Below are 17590 nucleotides of genomic sequence, written 5' to 3' on the forward strand. Positions count from 1 at the left end.
CCATTGAGAAACAAGAATTTTTATATATCTTTTGTATTGTGTGATTTAATCTAATTAGTTTAAGAGATTCTCAGTTTGGTGATAGGGACGCTATCGTAAGCTTTCTGGAGATCGACAAACATTAGGTGTACACCTTATGCTCTATTTACCAGTGCATTACCAGTGTAAAAGGAAACATAGCCTGTTAGGTAACATGTTTTCTGTCAATATGTCTGTGCTGTTATGATGTCAAACAGCGTCATCTAGCTACCACAAAAAAATCTATTGTTTCTACTTCTTGGCTGCTTATAGCAAACAAACTGAGCGATAAACTAATGAGCTTCCACGCGACTGATTAGTTGGTTAAATCCTTGTCTATATATTAAATTGTTAAGTTATTCATAATCAAGGGTTAAATTAAAGTAGTCGATTTAGCGACCATCGACCTATAAAGGGTTAACAAAATCTTTAAGGCATCGACTAGGTCTTGAGGAGAAATTGTACGTGTATAGCTACCTTTACGTATATGATTAACATTTTCTTCCATAAGTAAACAAACTTATTTTCTGAATTAACTCCGCATCCCCACCCAAACACCGGTTTGTTTACACCGGCGTTCATAATGTATAAAACCCTGGGTTTAATTGAATCTGTTAACAATATCATTGATAACTTCGTCGAGTAACTTTCAAGTATATTATTATAGTTCTGATAAAATTAGAATAGTGTTTTTTGGACCTTTGCCAGTCGAGCAGATTATGTGAACAATTTTTTAATACAAGTGTCGCGTATTTAATTGTTTCTTTATTTTTTTTTGTCATAATGTCGCTTTTGGAAAATTGCACAAACTCTAGTGAATGTGATGTAGTAACTTCGGTTTTTGTACGCTTATCTGATGAGAAAAATATCAAAAATGTTTGGGAAACAGAAGCCCTAATTGACTTTGTTAAGGGTGTAGGGCGAATGTTTTACATTGTCAGTCCAGCAGAAACGACTTTTTCGAACGCCAAAGATGTACCGAATTTTTTCCGAAATGTAAGTTTAATATATGTACTGATATTTTAGAATAATTTTATACGGGGTGGTCCGAACTGTATTCCGGAAACTTTCGCAGCATATTCTGCAGATAAAAATAAGTAAAAACGTTCGTATTAGTTTCGAAGATACAGGGTGTAGAAATTTCATTTTTATTTCGATTTTTTCCAAATAATTTCTGAAGTAACGTCAATATTTGGATGAAAATTGGTGTCTGGGAGTTTTTTGACATGAGAAATTTGATTTTCATGTCAATATGACTCCTACTAGTAGAGGGCGCCACCTACATATTTTTTAACTGGTTTGAAGAGTAATAACTTTTCTTCCGTACCTGTATAAAACTACTGAGTAAAAAAATATACATTAAGACGTTTTTTTACGTGAAAAAGGTCTCTTGGTAAAAATCTCTACGAGTAATGGTTTTCGAGATATTTGGAATCGAAATTATCAATACCTGTCATCATTGACATAAATTAAACAATAATGTTGACTAAATAGGTAGTTATTAGACTGAAATCATGAATTTGATATGGTTTTGTGCCAAAAGTTCAACAAAAACTGGTTTATCGTAATTTTTTGCAGAAAAATTTATGGTTAATTTAAAAAAATATTGTAATTGTCTATTTCTATTGTAAATATCTTAAGAACGGTTGCTCGTAGCGATTTTTACAAAGAGATATTTTTTACGTAAAAAGTCACAGAGATGTATATTTTTTCGCTCGGTAGTTTTATACAGGTACGGAAAAAAAGATATTACGCTTCAAAACAGTTAAAACACATGTAGGTGAAGCCCTCTACTAGTAGGAGTAGGAAATTTCTCATGTCAAAAACTCCGAGACACCAATTTTCATCAAAATATTGACGTTACTTCAGAAATTATTTAGAAAAAATCGAAATAAAAATGGAACTTCTACACCCTGTATCTCCGAAACTAAGTATTTTAGGACATACATTTATACGAACTTTTTTACTTATTTTTATCTGCAGAATATGCTGCCGAAGTTTCCGGAATACAGTTCGGACCACCCTGTATATTAATTTAAGTGCAATATTAATTGCAATTCACTGATCTATGAATTTTATCAGAAAATTACGATGACACGTCTGTGATAATGGATTAAAAATAGTTTCAACCACTTTAATATTAATAATATATTAGATTCACATTGAACAATAATAATTTGAGCGCATAGTGATTAGAGTGAACGTAGTTGTAATAAAAATTTGAAACAAAATATCTGTATATAATAATTATTGTAGGTACCAAAAGTGAAAGGAAATTTTTTTAAACTTAAATTTGGGTTACAGAATGTTGTAATCTAATGTTCATTTAATTTCCAAATTCAAATTGATTTGATATTCACTAATTATATAGGATATAATAGTTTTATTAATTATCAAATGTTATATTAACAAATTATTTTGTTATAGGTATCAGGATAACTTGATTTTTGATTTTTAACTTTCTTAAAGAAGTTATATGCTATTTGGAGATAATATTTTGATATTGTTCCTATACAGGGTTGTTCACCACATAAGACACGGAGTATTGTAGCTAAACGATGAGATTTTTACAAATTGTAAGTTTGGGGTTCGTTGAAGGACTATTAGAGCTACAATTTAAACATATTTTTACAAGATACAGAGTGTCCCAAATAAATAAAAAATATCAAAGTTGTATTTTTTTAAATGGAACACCCTGTATATTATTACATTTTTAGTTTCTACGATTAAAATAAAGGTAAATTTGATTAAGGTTTATTATACTTAAACCTTACCGTTTTTGAAATATTTTCAATTTTGTGAAATTGCAGTAAAATTTTAAAGCTTCATTTCCAAGTGTATCAATGTTTTTAATACTAAATATTTAATGAAGTTTATTTATTGATCAGTTATTGTGTTGCAATAATAAAATACTACCTTATACAGAGGGTCTAAAAATTTATTTTTAAATAATTATTAGCTTCAAACGGCAATAACTTCTTTAATTTAAATGGAATGCCCTGTATATTTTAGGAGAATCAGATGCACAATTAAATTGTCTATCAAATTGTATTATACCATTTTTTACCTATCCTTCAAGTTTTCGTAGAAATGCATTTTCTTATAATTTAGACCTCATTTATCAATATATCCATGGAATATTGACATTTTAGATTGTTTTTAAAGCAACAAATGTACAATGTACAGACTAGTAATATTATCGTTTTTAGCAAAACGATAATACTACTAGCCCATTTGTATGCAAAAAGAAAACTATTTAAATCTTTATAAAAGAGTATACCATTAATTAAATATAACACCATTATTTCCGCCCATATACTAATTAATTACATACTTAATTGTGTTCGTTAATAAATTATTATAATAAATGTGGATTTTAGTCAGAAATCAATATAATAATAAGTTATCAAATTAGTCTCTGTTGTTATAAATAAGCTTTTATTAAAAAATGAAATATCATTTTTAAGGTGTTACTTTTTATCACACTGTCTAATGCCCATACAAAATTCAGTTTTTTAGTATTTGGAGCAATTATTATTCATCAACGCAAACAGTCAGTTAATGAAATTTGAATACTGGAATCATATTAATTGGTCCTCTTTAACAAATATTTAAACAGTTTTTTTTTATTTTTTAATGAAATAAACGAATTATATCGACAATATTAGTATCTGTACTTTTTAAAAATTTGGTACATCTTTAAAAATAATCTAAAATGTCAATAGTCCATGGGTATATTGATAAATAAGTTCTAAATTACAAGAAAATGCATTTTCTACGGAAACTTAAAGAGATAGGTAAAAAATGGTATAATATAATTTGATAGACAATTAAATTGTGCATCTGATTCTCGTAAAATATACAGGGTGTTCCGTTTAAATTAAACAAGTTATTGCCGTTTGAAGCTAATAATTATTTAAAATAAATTTTTAGACACTCTGTATAAGGTAGTATTATTTTTGTTATTGCAACACAATAACTGATCAGTAAATAAACTTTAGTAAATATTTAGTATTAAAAATTTTGATACCCTTGGAGAAATGAAGCCTTAAAATTTTTACTGCAATTTCACAAATTTGAAAATATTTCAAAAACGGTAAGGTTTAAGTATAAAAAACCTTAATCAAATTTATCTTTATTTTAATCCTAGAAACTAAAAATGTAATAATATACAGGGTGTTCCATTTAAAAAAATACAACTTTGATATTTTTTACTTATTTGGGACACTCTGTATCTTGTAAAATTATTTTTAAATTGTACCTCTAATAGTCCTTCATCGAACCCAAAACTTACAATTTGTAAAAATCTCATCGTTTAGCTACAATACTCCGTGTCGTATGTGGTGAACAACCCTGTATATATATCATTGACATATATATTTATATACAGGGTCAGTCTTAAATAAACGTAAATCTTTTTTAGGGGCAGTATCAAAAAACTATTTCATAGAGACACGTCTGAGTTTTTTCTGTGAAGAAATAATTATTTATTAAATTCTTAAATTTTCAGTAAAAAATATAATCTCTTGACAATATGGCAACATAGGTAGTAGATTAAATTTAGAAAAAACCCTGCAATTCTCAACATTTAACAAATAAATTATATATTTTTTTAATTTTTAAAGTAAAATAATAATCCATCTGTACTACCAGCCCCAAACAGCTCTGTTTAGCACTCACCCTGTATGTTACATAATATTTTTATGGCAGCTCTATATTAAGAATATCATAAGAATAAATAATAAAATATTTACTCTATGATCGTACTTGTTTATATAGTATGTTCGATTCACTAATCAAATGACCTTTTTCAATATTATTAATTAAACCACAAAAATAATGGTTATATTTAGATATAATATGAAAATTCAAATTTATACTTTGGAATATTATATAAACTAGTAAACAAAAGTGATAAGAAGTACAAAAATCCAACAGATACACAGAGAGACATCTTTGCCATTTATGAGCTTTGGTTTGATAGAATATTGTCAGCCCCGGGGGACTACAGTTTTTTTGAACAGGGGTAGAAACTTGATAGTAGCGCCCCCTCTATCCAGCGTTTGATAATATAATAACTTTTTCATTTGTGTGACATAAAATTATATACATATAGGAAGTTATTTATTTTTAACCATATATAATGATTTTGGCTCTTTCTAAATCGGAGGCTGCGTATTGTTAAAAAATAATAGAATAATATAATACAAAAGAAACATAGAATACGTAAACAAATACCGTATACCATAATTGACAATATTACCTAAGTACATAATAATGCAAAACTATAAGTACTCGGGAATTTTCGTTTTCGGGAAGTATGTACAGCTGGTTCCAAAAAAAATGAATATGACTCTTTAGACATTTTTTTGAACATTTGGGCAGTGTATATTTATGTGTCAAGTATTTTGACATTTTAAGGTTATTGTGACATTGTATAAAACAACTTTGCTTTTGACAAAGTGGCAGATAAATTTTTTAGAACGTCAGCATGACATGAGTAGAGAAATGGCAGACTGGTATCATAGAATATACTGCCCGAAATAATAAAAATATGTTTTAAATCGTATTCAATTTTATTGGAACCAGCTGTACAAAAGTGATTTTGTAAGAGTTACAAAAGTCTTAGAGAAGATTTTAATGATTTATTCGTGTTTTCTATTATTAGCTAAAATAAACAATAATAAACTTTATCAAGTTGTACTTAATTTTCTGCAAAATAGTGAAAATATGTATGTAAATAGTATAGGTGTATACCGGGTGCGTCACAAAAGTGGCTCACCCCTATAACTTTTTTATTTTGTTAAATAAAAAGAAGAGATTTGGTATGCTAGTATATGACATAAATTAGGATTAACGTATTCAATTGTTTTCGGTCACTTCCTGTTTCACCGGAAATGACTACAACTTTTGATTTTTAAATGACACCCCCGGTATATTTTTACATCATTCGATAGAAAATAACACTCTGAATTGAATGACATATCATATATATGTCAACTTTTGGCATTTTCGCATATATAAAATTATAACTTGCATATTTGAAATTATAACTTGCGGTGCGTAACAAAAATTTCACTCGAAATACCAAGTGTGTGGTATCAAATGATTCGTAATTTTTTTTTAATTCCATTTGAAAAAATTGATATAATTAAAAAAACGATTTGAGCATTTTTTAACTGGCAAGGACAAGACATTAAAAACATTAGATGATCAAATATATTGTTCCAAGGCTCCTTGATTAAGAATTAGTGTTTTTAACATAGCCATGGCACTCTAGATTGAATTTAAAATACGATTTTTTATTAAACGAGAATGTCAAAAGTTGACATATGATATGTCATTCTATTCAGAATGTCATTTTCTATCGAATAAAGTAAGAAAATACCGAGGGTGCTATTTAAAAATCAAAAGTTGTAGTCATTTCCTGTGAAACAGGAAGTAGTCAGTAACAATTGAATACGTCAATCAATCCTAATTTATGTCATACATATATTAACATACCAAATCTCGTTTTTTTATCTGAAAAAATAAAAAAGTTATAGGGGTGAGCCACTTTTGAGACGCGCCCGGTATATCCGTACAATAATATTTAAATTTTTGATAAAATTTATTTAAATTTTACAAAATTAATATTCAAATCTGTCTCTAATAGAAATAAAAATAGCTGTTACTACTATTAAACTAAAATTAAAATCCATTTCCGAGTAGATTAATTTAGTAATTACAGCTACGGAAATAAATTAAAATATGTTAAAACTGATTATTAAATTTAAATTAATTGTTTGGTATATATTTTATATTTTTTGAATTTTTCCAGGCTTGGCCATACTTCCTGCTGTTCATGATCGTAGAAAATATACTCCTTTGGATAGAAAAAAAGCCTTTGGTACGATTGAACGACAGCATAACTAGTCTTTCTCATGGACTGATTAAAGAATGTGGAAGGTAGGTTTATTTATCTTAGTTGATAAAATTGGTATCATAAAATGCACTTTACGACTTTTATATTTATATATTGTCAATTATATAACCACAAAAAATGTAAAAATAGAGTATATTAATTAACACAACAATAAAGTGTGCAACAATAATACAACCAAAGTGATTACATTATGCTTATGTACTTTTTTAATTTTTTTTTCTATGTATTATTCAATTTCTTTTAATCAATTGTTAATTTAATTTAATTGCTTTATATAACCGTTAAATCTGATTAAACTTAGCAAGAAACTTGAAAAATAAAATAAAAAATAGACTAATAAATATTTATTTTAATTATTTCAGACTTCTTTTTCGGAGTTCCGAAAGCTACCTCTACTTTTACATATACGAACATTTTCGTATATGTGACTTACCTTGGGATATGCCCATAACATGGTACCTTGCCGCCATTGGTGTCGACTTTTGTTACTATTGGGTTCACAGAGCGTGCCATGGTAAGTAATCTTATAATTAAACCATATTCCATATATAAAAAATAAAAAATCGGTAAAAATACTTTTAAGTTAAACGGTTTTATCTTATGTGCACTGAAAACTAGACAATAATAATAACAATTAGGTATTTTGAACTTCTAGTTCAGAAATATTTTAGTACTAGGCAGAATAGCTTTTAGGCATATTAGACTAAAATAAAAACGTGGGGTCCCTCTGAAATCCTACCTATGGCAAAGCATATCTTTATACTTTGGTAGATCATGAGCTCGGCGTTCGCTGGTGAAGCCGCCACGGCTGGTTATTGATTGTCAAAATCTCCAGTTACGATTATAGTAAGTCGATGCAATCCACACTTAGTATAGAAGAAAGTATTACAGCAATAGTTAATGGGCCCCACGTTTTTATTTTAGTCTAATATGCCCTAAAAGCTATTCTGCCTACGATTATAGTAAGTCGATGCAATCCACACTTAGTATAGAAGAAAGTATTACAGCAATAGTTAATGGGCCCCACGTTTTTATTTTAGTCTAATATGCCTAAAAGCTATTCTATAGTATAAATATTTCTGAACTAGAAGTTATATATATATGTATATATTATTATTTTCTAATTTTCAGTGCACATAAGATAAAACCGTTTAACTTAAAAAGTTTTTACCGATTTTTATTTTCTAGTTTTTAGTATTTAACGGAAATGCCTACCGAATATTCCTCATTCTATTTAATTCATTTAGTGCATCATTATTACATGGTTTTGGATAATTTATTACAATCTGACGCTCAGGTGTTTCTGACGCTAACAACTCTCTCTGTCTGTCGCGTTCTGATGCTAGCCTAGACTCATGACGCTCAGGTGTTTCTGACGCTAACAACTCTCTTTGTCTCTCTCGTTGTGATGCCAGCCTATACTCACGACGCTCAGGTGTTTCTGCCGCTAACAACTCTCTCTGTCTGTCACGTTGTGATGCTAGCCTGGACTCATGACGCTCAGGTGTTTCTGACTCTACCAGCTGCCTTTGTCTCTCACGTTGTGCTATTAACCTGGCATCATGTTGCTCAGGTGTTTTTGTTGCTAACCGTTCTCTTCGTTTCTGTAGTCGACTATAAGTTTCATTTTCACTTTTTTGCACGTTTCGTTCTACACTTTTCTTTCGCCTTTTCGAGCCTTCTTTTTCGTTGTGTAGCAGTTTCGTTTTTATTTTGTTTGTTTTTTTATTTATTGTTTCCATGTTGTTCCCACGAGTAATGGACATTTTAACGGTCGACCCCCCCCAGAGGTTCAGTAGAGGGGCAAGGCTATAATATACAACAAGAGGCGCCCAATCTTGAGGGGAAAACGCTTGCGACATTACATTTTTAGCCACCCTAATGCCATACAGTCCTCAGCACGTTTTAACCTATTACCTTAACTTGGGTGGTAAAGCTACCGCTAACTATGTAGGTACATCTAATCACCTATTTTCTTTATCTGTCCTTCTAACGTCACACAATCTTGGACACAACTGTTCATCTCGGACACGACTACTCATGCCCTCACCTAATACGCCATTTTGTAACGACGTCCATCTTGGATTTTAAATTTTGTCATAATCACAGTATTCTACTAGTGTAGCCCTTTCATTTGATACCCATATTGAGGGGGTTGTGGAAAAATACGAAATCCGCCATTTTGTACCGGCGGCCATCTTAGATTTACAATGTTATTGATATTACTATATTGTATTGTCATCGGAACTAAAGGTATGTACTAAATTTTAGATCAATCTGATCAGGAAGGTACTTAAATTTCAATTTCTAATTTTGATCCAAATAAACAAACAAATAAATAAATACCGTACCAAACCAAACCAAAAACCGTTTAATAATAAAAAATCCTCCAAAAAAGTCCTCGTAGATGAATATGTCTATTACAATCACAACTTATTCAATACCCAGCTGGTTAACTCTGCACATTTTCAAGACTGCGTTTCACCTACTGAGCAGTTGTTTTTAATTTAATTATTGTTTCAGAAGTTCATATTTTGTGGGCTCAACACCAAGTGCATCATAGTTCAGAAGATTATAACCTAGCTGTCGGTCTAAGACAATCAGTATTGCAAGGATGGTGTGGATTTGTAAGCAAAATGTTCTTCTTCGTTTTTTTTTATTTGTAACAATTTATTTTTATTTCCAGGCCTTTTATCTGCCTCTTGCTTTAATTATACCACCATCGCACTTCATAACCCATCAACACTTCAACCTGTTGTTCCAATTCTGGATTCACACCGAAACCGTTAGCACATTAGGACCATTAGAATGGATATTCAATACCCCAAATCATCACAGAGTACATCACGGCAGCAATATATACTGCCTAGACACAAACTATGGAGGTGTGCTGATTATTTGGGACAGAATATTTGGTACTTTCGCTAAAGAGAAAGAAGACGAAGAAATCATCTATGGCTTGGTATATAATCAACCGTCGTTTAATGTACTCCATCTACAGGTAATTTCTGCAATACCATCAAAATGTATTGTGCGTCTAATAAAGAATGTCATATTTTTACAGACTTTTTATACACATTATGTAATAACGAAATTCAACGCAATGAAATCTTGGAGGGAAAAATTGGCTGCAATATTTTACGGACCTAGTTGGCAACCTGGCAGACCTAGATTAGGCACAGAGGAAGATAAAGTCAAGGTAGATACATATTATTTATTAAAGTTTGAGTGATTTGATTTGCAACGTATTCAAATCATGACTAATAAGGATTGCCTCCTTTATTGGCTTGGTGCATTTTGGTTTATTTTAAAATTAATTTTCAAATTTTTATACCAAAGTTTATTTTACGAATTTGGTTTTGTTTTCTTAGTTTTTAATTGTCCTGCATAAAAAATTAAATCCCTGCATAATAAATACTAGTTGAATGGATTTATATCAAACCATACTGAGTGCTAATAAAAATATCGTTTACAGATTTCTCTTAAGAGCAATAAAAGAACATTGCTTTTAAATAATGTCCGTGGACCATACTTTTGTTGACATCGGGTCAATTAATAATTTTCCCAAGCGGATATATTGATAATGTTACCAGTATTACTCATAAAGCAATACTACTCTTAACATATCATATACAATTTTATATACTAATTCATTATAATAAAATTTAATCATAAAAATATGGTAATTATATTACTGCAGTTTAAGTGAAGTTTTGTTCCTAAATATCTACTATACAATAATAAACGCGTGTTCAAATATTAATTTTGTGGAATATAGCTATTTTAGAAACGTCTGGGTTTACTTATTTCACTGAAATTTATGAAAAAAAAATCCTTTGCCTCGGATACAGATACCGCGAGGTTTTGGATATAGCTCGTAACAAAACAAAATTGAACGAGGCAATAAAAACGCAAAAAAAATCTCTCACGAGTAGTTTTCAGGCGCTTTTAAGAATCGAAAGTAGGTCGAGGCAAACCGAAGTGGATCAAGACAACTGGAAATAAATCGAAATATAACCTATGTTATTTTTTTAAAACCGCTGTTTACAGTATTCTCCGATGGTGGCAGCACCGGCGGAGAATGCACCAAGCCCATAAAGTTATTTTACATTTTTCTAAAAAATTATCAATCGTCTAAATAATTTAATATAATGAATGAATAATATATTTCATTTTTTTATTACTATTTTTCATTTCTTTTGCAGGTGACGAAAAGAACAAAATATGATGTTCAACTGTCTTTGTGGTGTAATCTCTATTTGATGGTGCATTTCTCAGTAATGGTTTATGGTTTTCACCAATTAGCTTTAAGATATATGGTAAGCATTACTAACGACACTAATACCGTATGATCAAAAAAGGCCTCTAGTTGGCTTGGAAATAATGATCGATGAGATTTCCCATATAATTTTACATACGAAATAACAGCGATATTCATCTCTAAGCCATCTCTGACGCAGTTTTTTTTTTATCATAATCATATTCGAAGTTAAAATGAAACTGATTTTTTATGTAATATGCCTGTAATATTATAATAATATTATTACTATTAACACATATAAATAATCTTTTTAATTGCAGGCTCTAAGTCCCATCAGCGTATTGGCCTTCGTGATTTACATTATCGCTTCACTGACCAACATCGGGATGCTGTTCGACAAGCACAAGTTCGCTCCAGTGTTCGAAGTGCTCAGATGCATGATCCTGGTCACAGTTGTACAGAGAATGAGCTTTCCAGACATCGATTCGTCTACGCTACTGCTCGCAGAAGTGTTCTTTTTACTGTCAGGCATATTTTGGTTCCTTCAGAGCATCAGTATTCTCGAGATTTCGTCGACCTTAAAAACAACTTCACGAAAAAGGGACTAGATCCAAAATATGTGTACATTTTACTTAACTAAAAAGTTGTAATTTATTTATTTATTTTATATGTAATACCTACATATATTACAATACAGTATAACAAAGCTATGTTCCTTCGTTTTAAGAAGGTAAAATTAGTACTGTATGTAACAGTGTTCAAAATTCGCCAGTAATTAAAATATTGATTTTAAGTATTTTTAGTGACTAAGTGATATTTTTGTGATAATTTATTTATTGTGTACTTTAGCTATTAGTTTGTCTTTGTTAAAACTTTTAAGCAATAAATTGATACTCATAATGTATGTATATTAGTTTTTAGTAAAAAACCTGAATGCCTAAAGTAATTCCAACATAGTTAAATAAAACACCAAAAATTACATAATAATGTATAGTAGGAGAGCTATAGTAAACGCCACGAATGTTTGGGAGTGATTCATCGGTCGCTACCATGTGACCTAATCTGTTCAAGGTTACATAAAACTTAATTCCAGTGCCGTGGTGTTTCAAATCATATAATAATCAATATATAATCTGTTGTAATCTTTGAATAAGAAGACTAAGGAAGGAGCATATCAAATATCTTAGGTACACCGCGATGGGCCTCAAATATGGCCGATTTAAATTCCGGTTTATCAGTGTCGTTCTAATTTTATTTAAAAAATGTAAAATTATGATGTAGGATAGACGTGGGGTAGACTCAATAACTTGTTTTATTTTACGTTGTGAATAAATGTTGGTAGTTATTAAAATTGTTATAAAAATATATAATTCTAATAAAAATAGATAAGTTATAATAAGTATTTATTACCACAAACATCCGATACGCTACTGTTACTATCTAAATTCTTTGACATCTAATCTTTGACAAATAATAAATAAAAGCTAAAATGCAAGAAAAATATATAATTTAGTTAATTTAAGTGAATTTCATAAATGATCGGTTTACTACACGTATGTATATTATATAGTCACTTACTAGCGAAAAGTTGTTCCATTATTTCACTCAATTTTTGCCGAGATCTACCGCACGCTACACAACCAACTATTTTAGAGTCTTTTCGATAAATCGCGATAGTGTCACTGTTAATTTAAGTGCTGCCACAATTTCCATCTAGATTTACTACCTTTATACAACTATCAGTAGTAGAATAAATAATAAATAACATAAAATAAGCTCCGTAAAGACTGACAAATCCACAAAATTTCAAATCAAATTCAAATGTGTCAAATGAATCGTCAAACAGAACTGTCAAGGATCCCCACCCTAGAGTGCTTTTATGGAGGTTTTTCCGCCCACCATGCATGAATACATGGATAGCATTATGCTCCTTCAGCCAGACGGGCCGCATGCTGTTCTAGAGAGCATAGTAAAAGATATATCAAAGAGCCAGACGTCTTAAAATACATTCTCGAAAACGTTGCTGGCCTTTAGAGTTAGGTTACCTGGGATATGACGATCAATGATTCACCAAATCATTTTACATATGTCACCATTCATAAGTTCTAAAGTAACTTGACGCCGGTTTTTTCTCGATCGTATGATCTTTAAAACAATGGGAGTAAAAGTACAGTATATTCAAAGTCTTATTCTCATAGGACTTAAATTTTGACATGACCATATAAATTCCTTTTTACCCCCACTATATTTTCTTTTTTCTTAAATGTGCAGTACAGTTTGATCGAAAAAAAGGCGTCAAGTTTGCTTGGAAATTATGATCAATGATTCACCATTTAATTTTACATATAAAAAAGACAGCGATCTCTATATTTAAGCCAACTCTAACAATAATAACTGCCACAATAATTTTATAATTATTAGCAGACATTTCCTTATACCGAGTGTAAACTATACAGAGTGACACACCGTTTCTCGAAAGACTTGGATAGTCTTAACTATTTAAAAAAAGAACACGTGAAAAGAATGATCCAATTGATATTAAAATTAAAAAGATGACACTAAGTATCTTCCAATTTAATTGGCGATAAATTTGGGTAGTTTAAGTAACTTTTAATGCTTTTATAACCTGAAGTTGCATAAATATTAAGAATATTAAAATAACAAAAAACAAAAAAATCCTTTTATGTGCATACAGTTTTAGAATTGAATTAAGATGCATTAGAACCTTATATTATGCAAATAGATTAGTCATAAAAACTGATACTTCGATAAAAAAATATGAAATCAGACTTTGACCGTAACAGGAGATATCTACTCGTATATTATAGTATCATTTAATAATTAGATCATTTAAATAATTCTCTATAAATACGTTAATCCAATACCGCGTGTATTATGATAATTTCTCTTTATGATAATGTCGTATTTATGAATATGCAATGATCTTAATTCCAGTAAAATATAACACAATAAATTAACTCAAAAAATGCACGTTCAAAGTACGTATCATTATGTGAATACAGTAAAGAATGGAAAATTCGAGATTTCAAACGTAAGATGCTCTATAACAATGATATTTTGTGGATTATAAGAATTTTGGAATAAGAGACAGTTTAAACGAACAAATTGTGGAAATAGAGATTAAGAAATTTCGATGCTATTTTTCTTTTTATAGTCTTGGTGCATTTCAGTTGATTTCAAAAAATTCCGACCGCAGCGCTGTATACGGCAGTAATCAGAAATTTTCGCTATGTATTTTACGCCCTCCCGCCCCGATTACAGTTCATGTTGATCGCATTAAAATAATATTGAAATCGTGGTTATGTCATAATATTTAAGTATTTTAGTTTTCTTCTAATGCAGTTATTGAAACGATGAAACAGTCAGGTACGAGGTCTGTGTAATGTAACGCTGTTTCGGGTAGTAAAAATAAGTGAAGAAGAATTCGAACTAGGCGTTGTGTTGTGGTTGTGAGAATTTCAAATGTTAATAAGATTGCCGAAAAAATATTAACGGGTAAAGGAGAGCGTAATTAGGACGTTGTTGGGTGCAATAACATTCAAACTCAACTTTCCCGGATATTCAACTCTCCCGAAACATTTTATAGCTTCATAGTTTCTCACACCGATTTGATCAAAAGCAAAAATGACGAAATAAAAGAGTAAACGAAGGGCACATTACATAGTAAAAAAAATAAATAGACATATACTACGAAAGGACAAAATATAATTTGTAATATTCAGGGTATACTTTTTATTACAGTTGAGGGTTGGAACCTTTGGTGTTACACAGCAAAATAAAAACACTAAATCACCACAATACACCAAAACACTTTTACTTTTACACTGGACGCGCGTTTCGCATTTGATATCTATAGGAAAAATACCACTACACGCAGATATGTTCCTAATGAATCATGTCATTGTGTTGAACATAAAATGGCTAGTTTAAATTTCTTAGTTCATAGATTACTTAGTTTTCCACTTTCCAGCGAAATATATGAAATAGAAAGAGATTACATTAGGAATGTAGCTGAGTGTAATGGATATTCTCCTTCACTAGTTGATAAAATAATTAGAAAACGTAGGTATAGGATAATGATATCTGAAAATTCGACTTTTCAAGTGGAGAAGGATACGTCAAAATATTTTTCAATAACGTTTGATAGAGAGTTATCCCGTGGTCTAAAAGAAATTTTTAAGAATGTCAATTATAAACTTGTGTATAGTGCTAATAATAAATTACAACAATTATTAGGTAATCCAAAGGATAAAACACCTCCACTGGAAAGGTCGGGTATTTATGAAATTTCTTGTAAAGATTGTAATGAGACATATTTTGGGCAAACTAGAAGATCAATATTAACTAGATTTAAAGAACATTTAGCTCAGATAAGATATGGTAGACCGGATAAATCTTGCGTTGCCGAACATATTGTTTATAAAGAACATTGTATAGATCTTAATAGTTTAAAATTAATTAAACAAGTCTCAAATTACAGGCATTTAGATGTATATGAAAGCATCAGAATTAATAAATGTAAAGATAGTATGAACAGAGACAACGGTCCAATTCCTTCAAGTTCTTTGTTCCTACTACTCTAGTGGCGGAAATTTAACTGTTACGCTCGGTGGGCTCTGACTCGGTTGGCTAGATCTTGCCACGTCCACTCGGTGCCCACTGAGCGAGTGTAAAAACGCTCAACTTGTAGATTGTATTTTAGTTTATAATCATCTGCTGATGATGCTATCGTGGTTAGCGAAACGCGCGTCCAGTGTAAAAGTAAAAGTGTTTTGGTGTATTGTGGTGATTTAGTGTTTTTATTTTGCTATACTTTTTATAATCAACTAGTGATTGAATGTTTTATGGACATCTAAAATTATAATGGGATTGTAGATAGGCTTAAATATCCTAGACTTTCATTGCACAACAAAAGCTTAACTAATATGAAGTAATACAAAAAAAACTTAATAAACACTTATATCAACAATTTATTAATGTCATATTAGCGAAAACAAGAACTTCCGAGTATATCTAATACAATACGTCTGCTAGATCTGTGTCTATGAAAGGAATGCGGACAAAAAAACATTTAAATAAACAGCAATATATTTTATACGTCGACTTGACGAGTACGTCACCGCAAATCGCTTCGCCCACTCATTTTATTGGCTACTTGCAAATTCGTCTAATTTTTTACGAAAAACATCGAGAGAATATCGTTTCCCCTCTCACGGATACCCCGTAGCTATAGAACGGACAGACGTACTGTACGTGAACAAACTAACTTAAAAAAATAATGTTTTATTGTCGGTTTTAAGTACGTTATTTAAGTAAAGATACTACACAAAGCTAAGTAATCATTCAAACAAGTACATCTTATAATACTTCTTTTCAAACAAAAAAGAGGTGTTAAGATAACTATTCGCTTTATTTACATAACCTCATAAAATCTCTAAATCAGCTTAAAATGAAGCACATTACTTGCACATTAACAGATATTTTATAATCCTAAAATAAACATAAACCGGCGATACATTTCATTCTTGATTCAACATATTTATGTTATTTTCGTTAAATAATAATTGTTTTGTTATAGCTTATAAAAATTGTAAGATAGTACTGGTAGACGGACAACAAGCAATAATTTAGATCCTTCAAAAACTGATAATAATATTAATCACTTTTTGCTCATTATTAAACCCCATGTTAAGTAATAAATATTTTTTCCAGATTTTTTTTTAAATTCACTAAAGAAACAATAGTGTATTATGAATAGACTTAATGTATTAACCTTCCTAAAATTAATAGAACTAAAAAATGAAAATACATTACTGAAGATGAAGAACAGAAGATTTTAGTTAATATTTATGTTATAAAAAGTACATAAAATAAGCGGTGATGCGACTAACTAAATTAATAACTAAGAAAGCGTTAAACATTTTTACATAGTTATTTTATAGTAATTCTATAAGATTTAAAAAGTATTAAAAAGAAATTTAAAAGTATAATATTTATAGCTATTTTGTAAATTTATATAATAAAAACTAATTAGGAGATATCACAACCTAATAATACAGTAGGGTACCTAACGAGTTACTTAATCCTTGTTTCATATTTTTAAGGTTTTCTAGCACATATTTTGTTAGGTATTCAATAATCAATAATGTTTTTGCTATTTTCTGTTACTTTTTTAACCAATTCTGTGCATAATAGAGGAAAATTTGCTAAAATAAATTTGTAAACAATCTGAAAATGTTAGGTTATAGCTTTGTTCGGGTTCTTGTTATTACCGATTCTGAACCGTCCAAGAACTCTGCAGCGCATGCGCAAATGAAATAATGTCTTCATATTTCCTTCTGCGCATACGCATCACAGTTCTAGGA

The 17590-nt window shown here is 30.1% G+C and overlaps 1 protein-coding gene across 1 annotated transcript; it reads left to right on the plus strand.

Annotated features, from left to right (window-relative positions):
• Positions 1 to 612: 612 nt before the first annotated feature.
• LOC115884788 (alkylglycerol monooxygenase-like) lies at positions 613 to 12117 on the plus strand. Its single transcript, XM_030903468.1, has 8 exons — positions 613 to 1014; positions 6839 to 6966; positions 7306 to 7457; positions 9467 to 9570; positions 9630 to 9944; positions 10008 to 10142; positions 11149 to 11262; positions 11525 to 12117. Exons 1-8 carry the CDS (start codon positions 802 to 804, stop codon positions 11810 to 11812), a joined length of 1449 nt encoding a protein of 482 aa, XP_030759328.1. The 5' UTR covers positions 613 to 801; the 3' UTR covers positions 11813 to 12117.
• Positions 12118 to 17590: the final 5473 nt, after the last annotated feature.

Source organism: Sitophilus oryzae, unplaced genomic scaffold, assembly GCF_002938485.1.
Source record: "Sitophilus oryzae breed Bouriz unplaced genomic scaffold, Soryzae_2.0 scaffold_357_pilon_pilon, whole genome shotgun sequence".
NCBI classification, from domain to species: Eukaryota; Metazoa; Arthropoda; class Insecta; order Coleoptera; family Curculionidae; genus Sitophilus; species Sitophilus oryzae.

What these genes read in the sequence shown, in the direction of transcription:
- LOC115884788 (XM_030903468.1), top strand. Translation starts at nt 802, where the DNA reads ATGTCGCTTTTGGAAAATTGCACAAACTCTAGTGAATGTGATGTAGTA. An exon ending in GGTTCACAGAGCGTGCCATG is followed by an intron (nt 7,458 to 9,466) that starts GTAAGTAATCTT and finishes TTATTGTTTCAG; the next exon opens with AAGTTCATATTTTGTGGGCT. An exon ending in TTAATGTACTCCATCTACAG is followed by an intron (nt 9,945 to 10,007) that starts GTAATTTCTGCA and finishes ATATTTTTACAG; the next exon opens with ACTTTTTATACACATTATGT.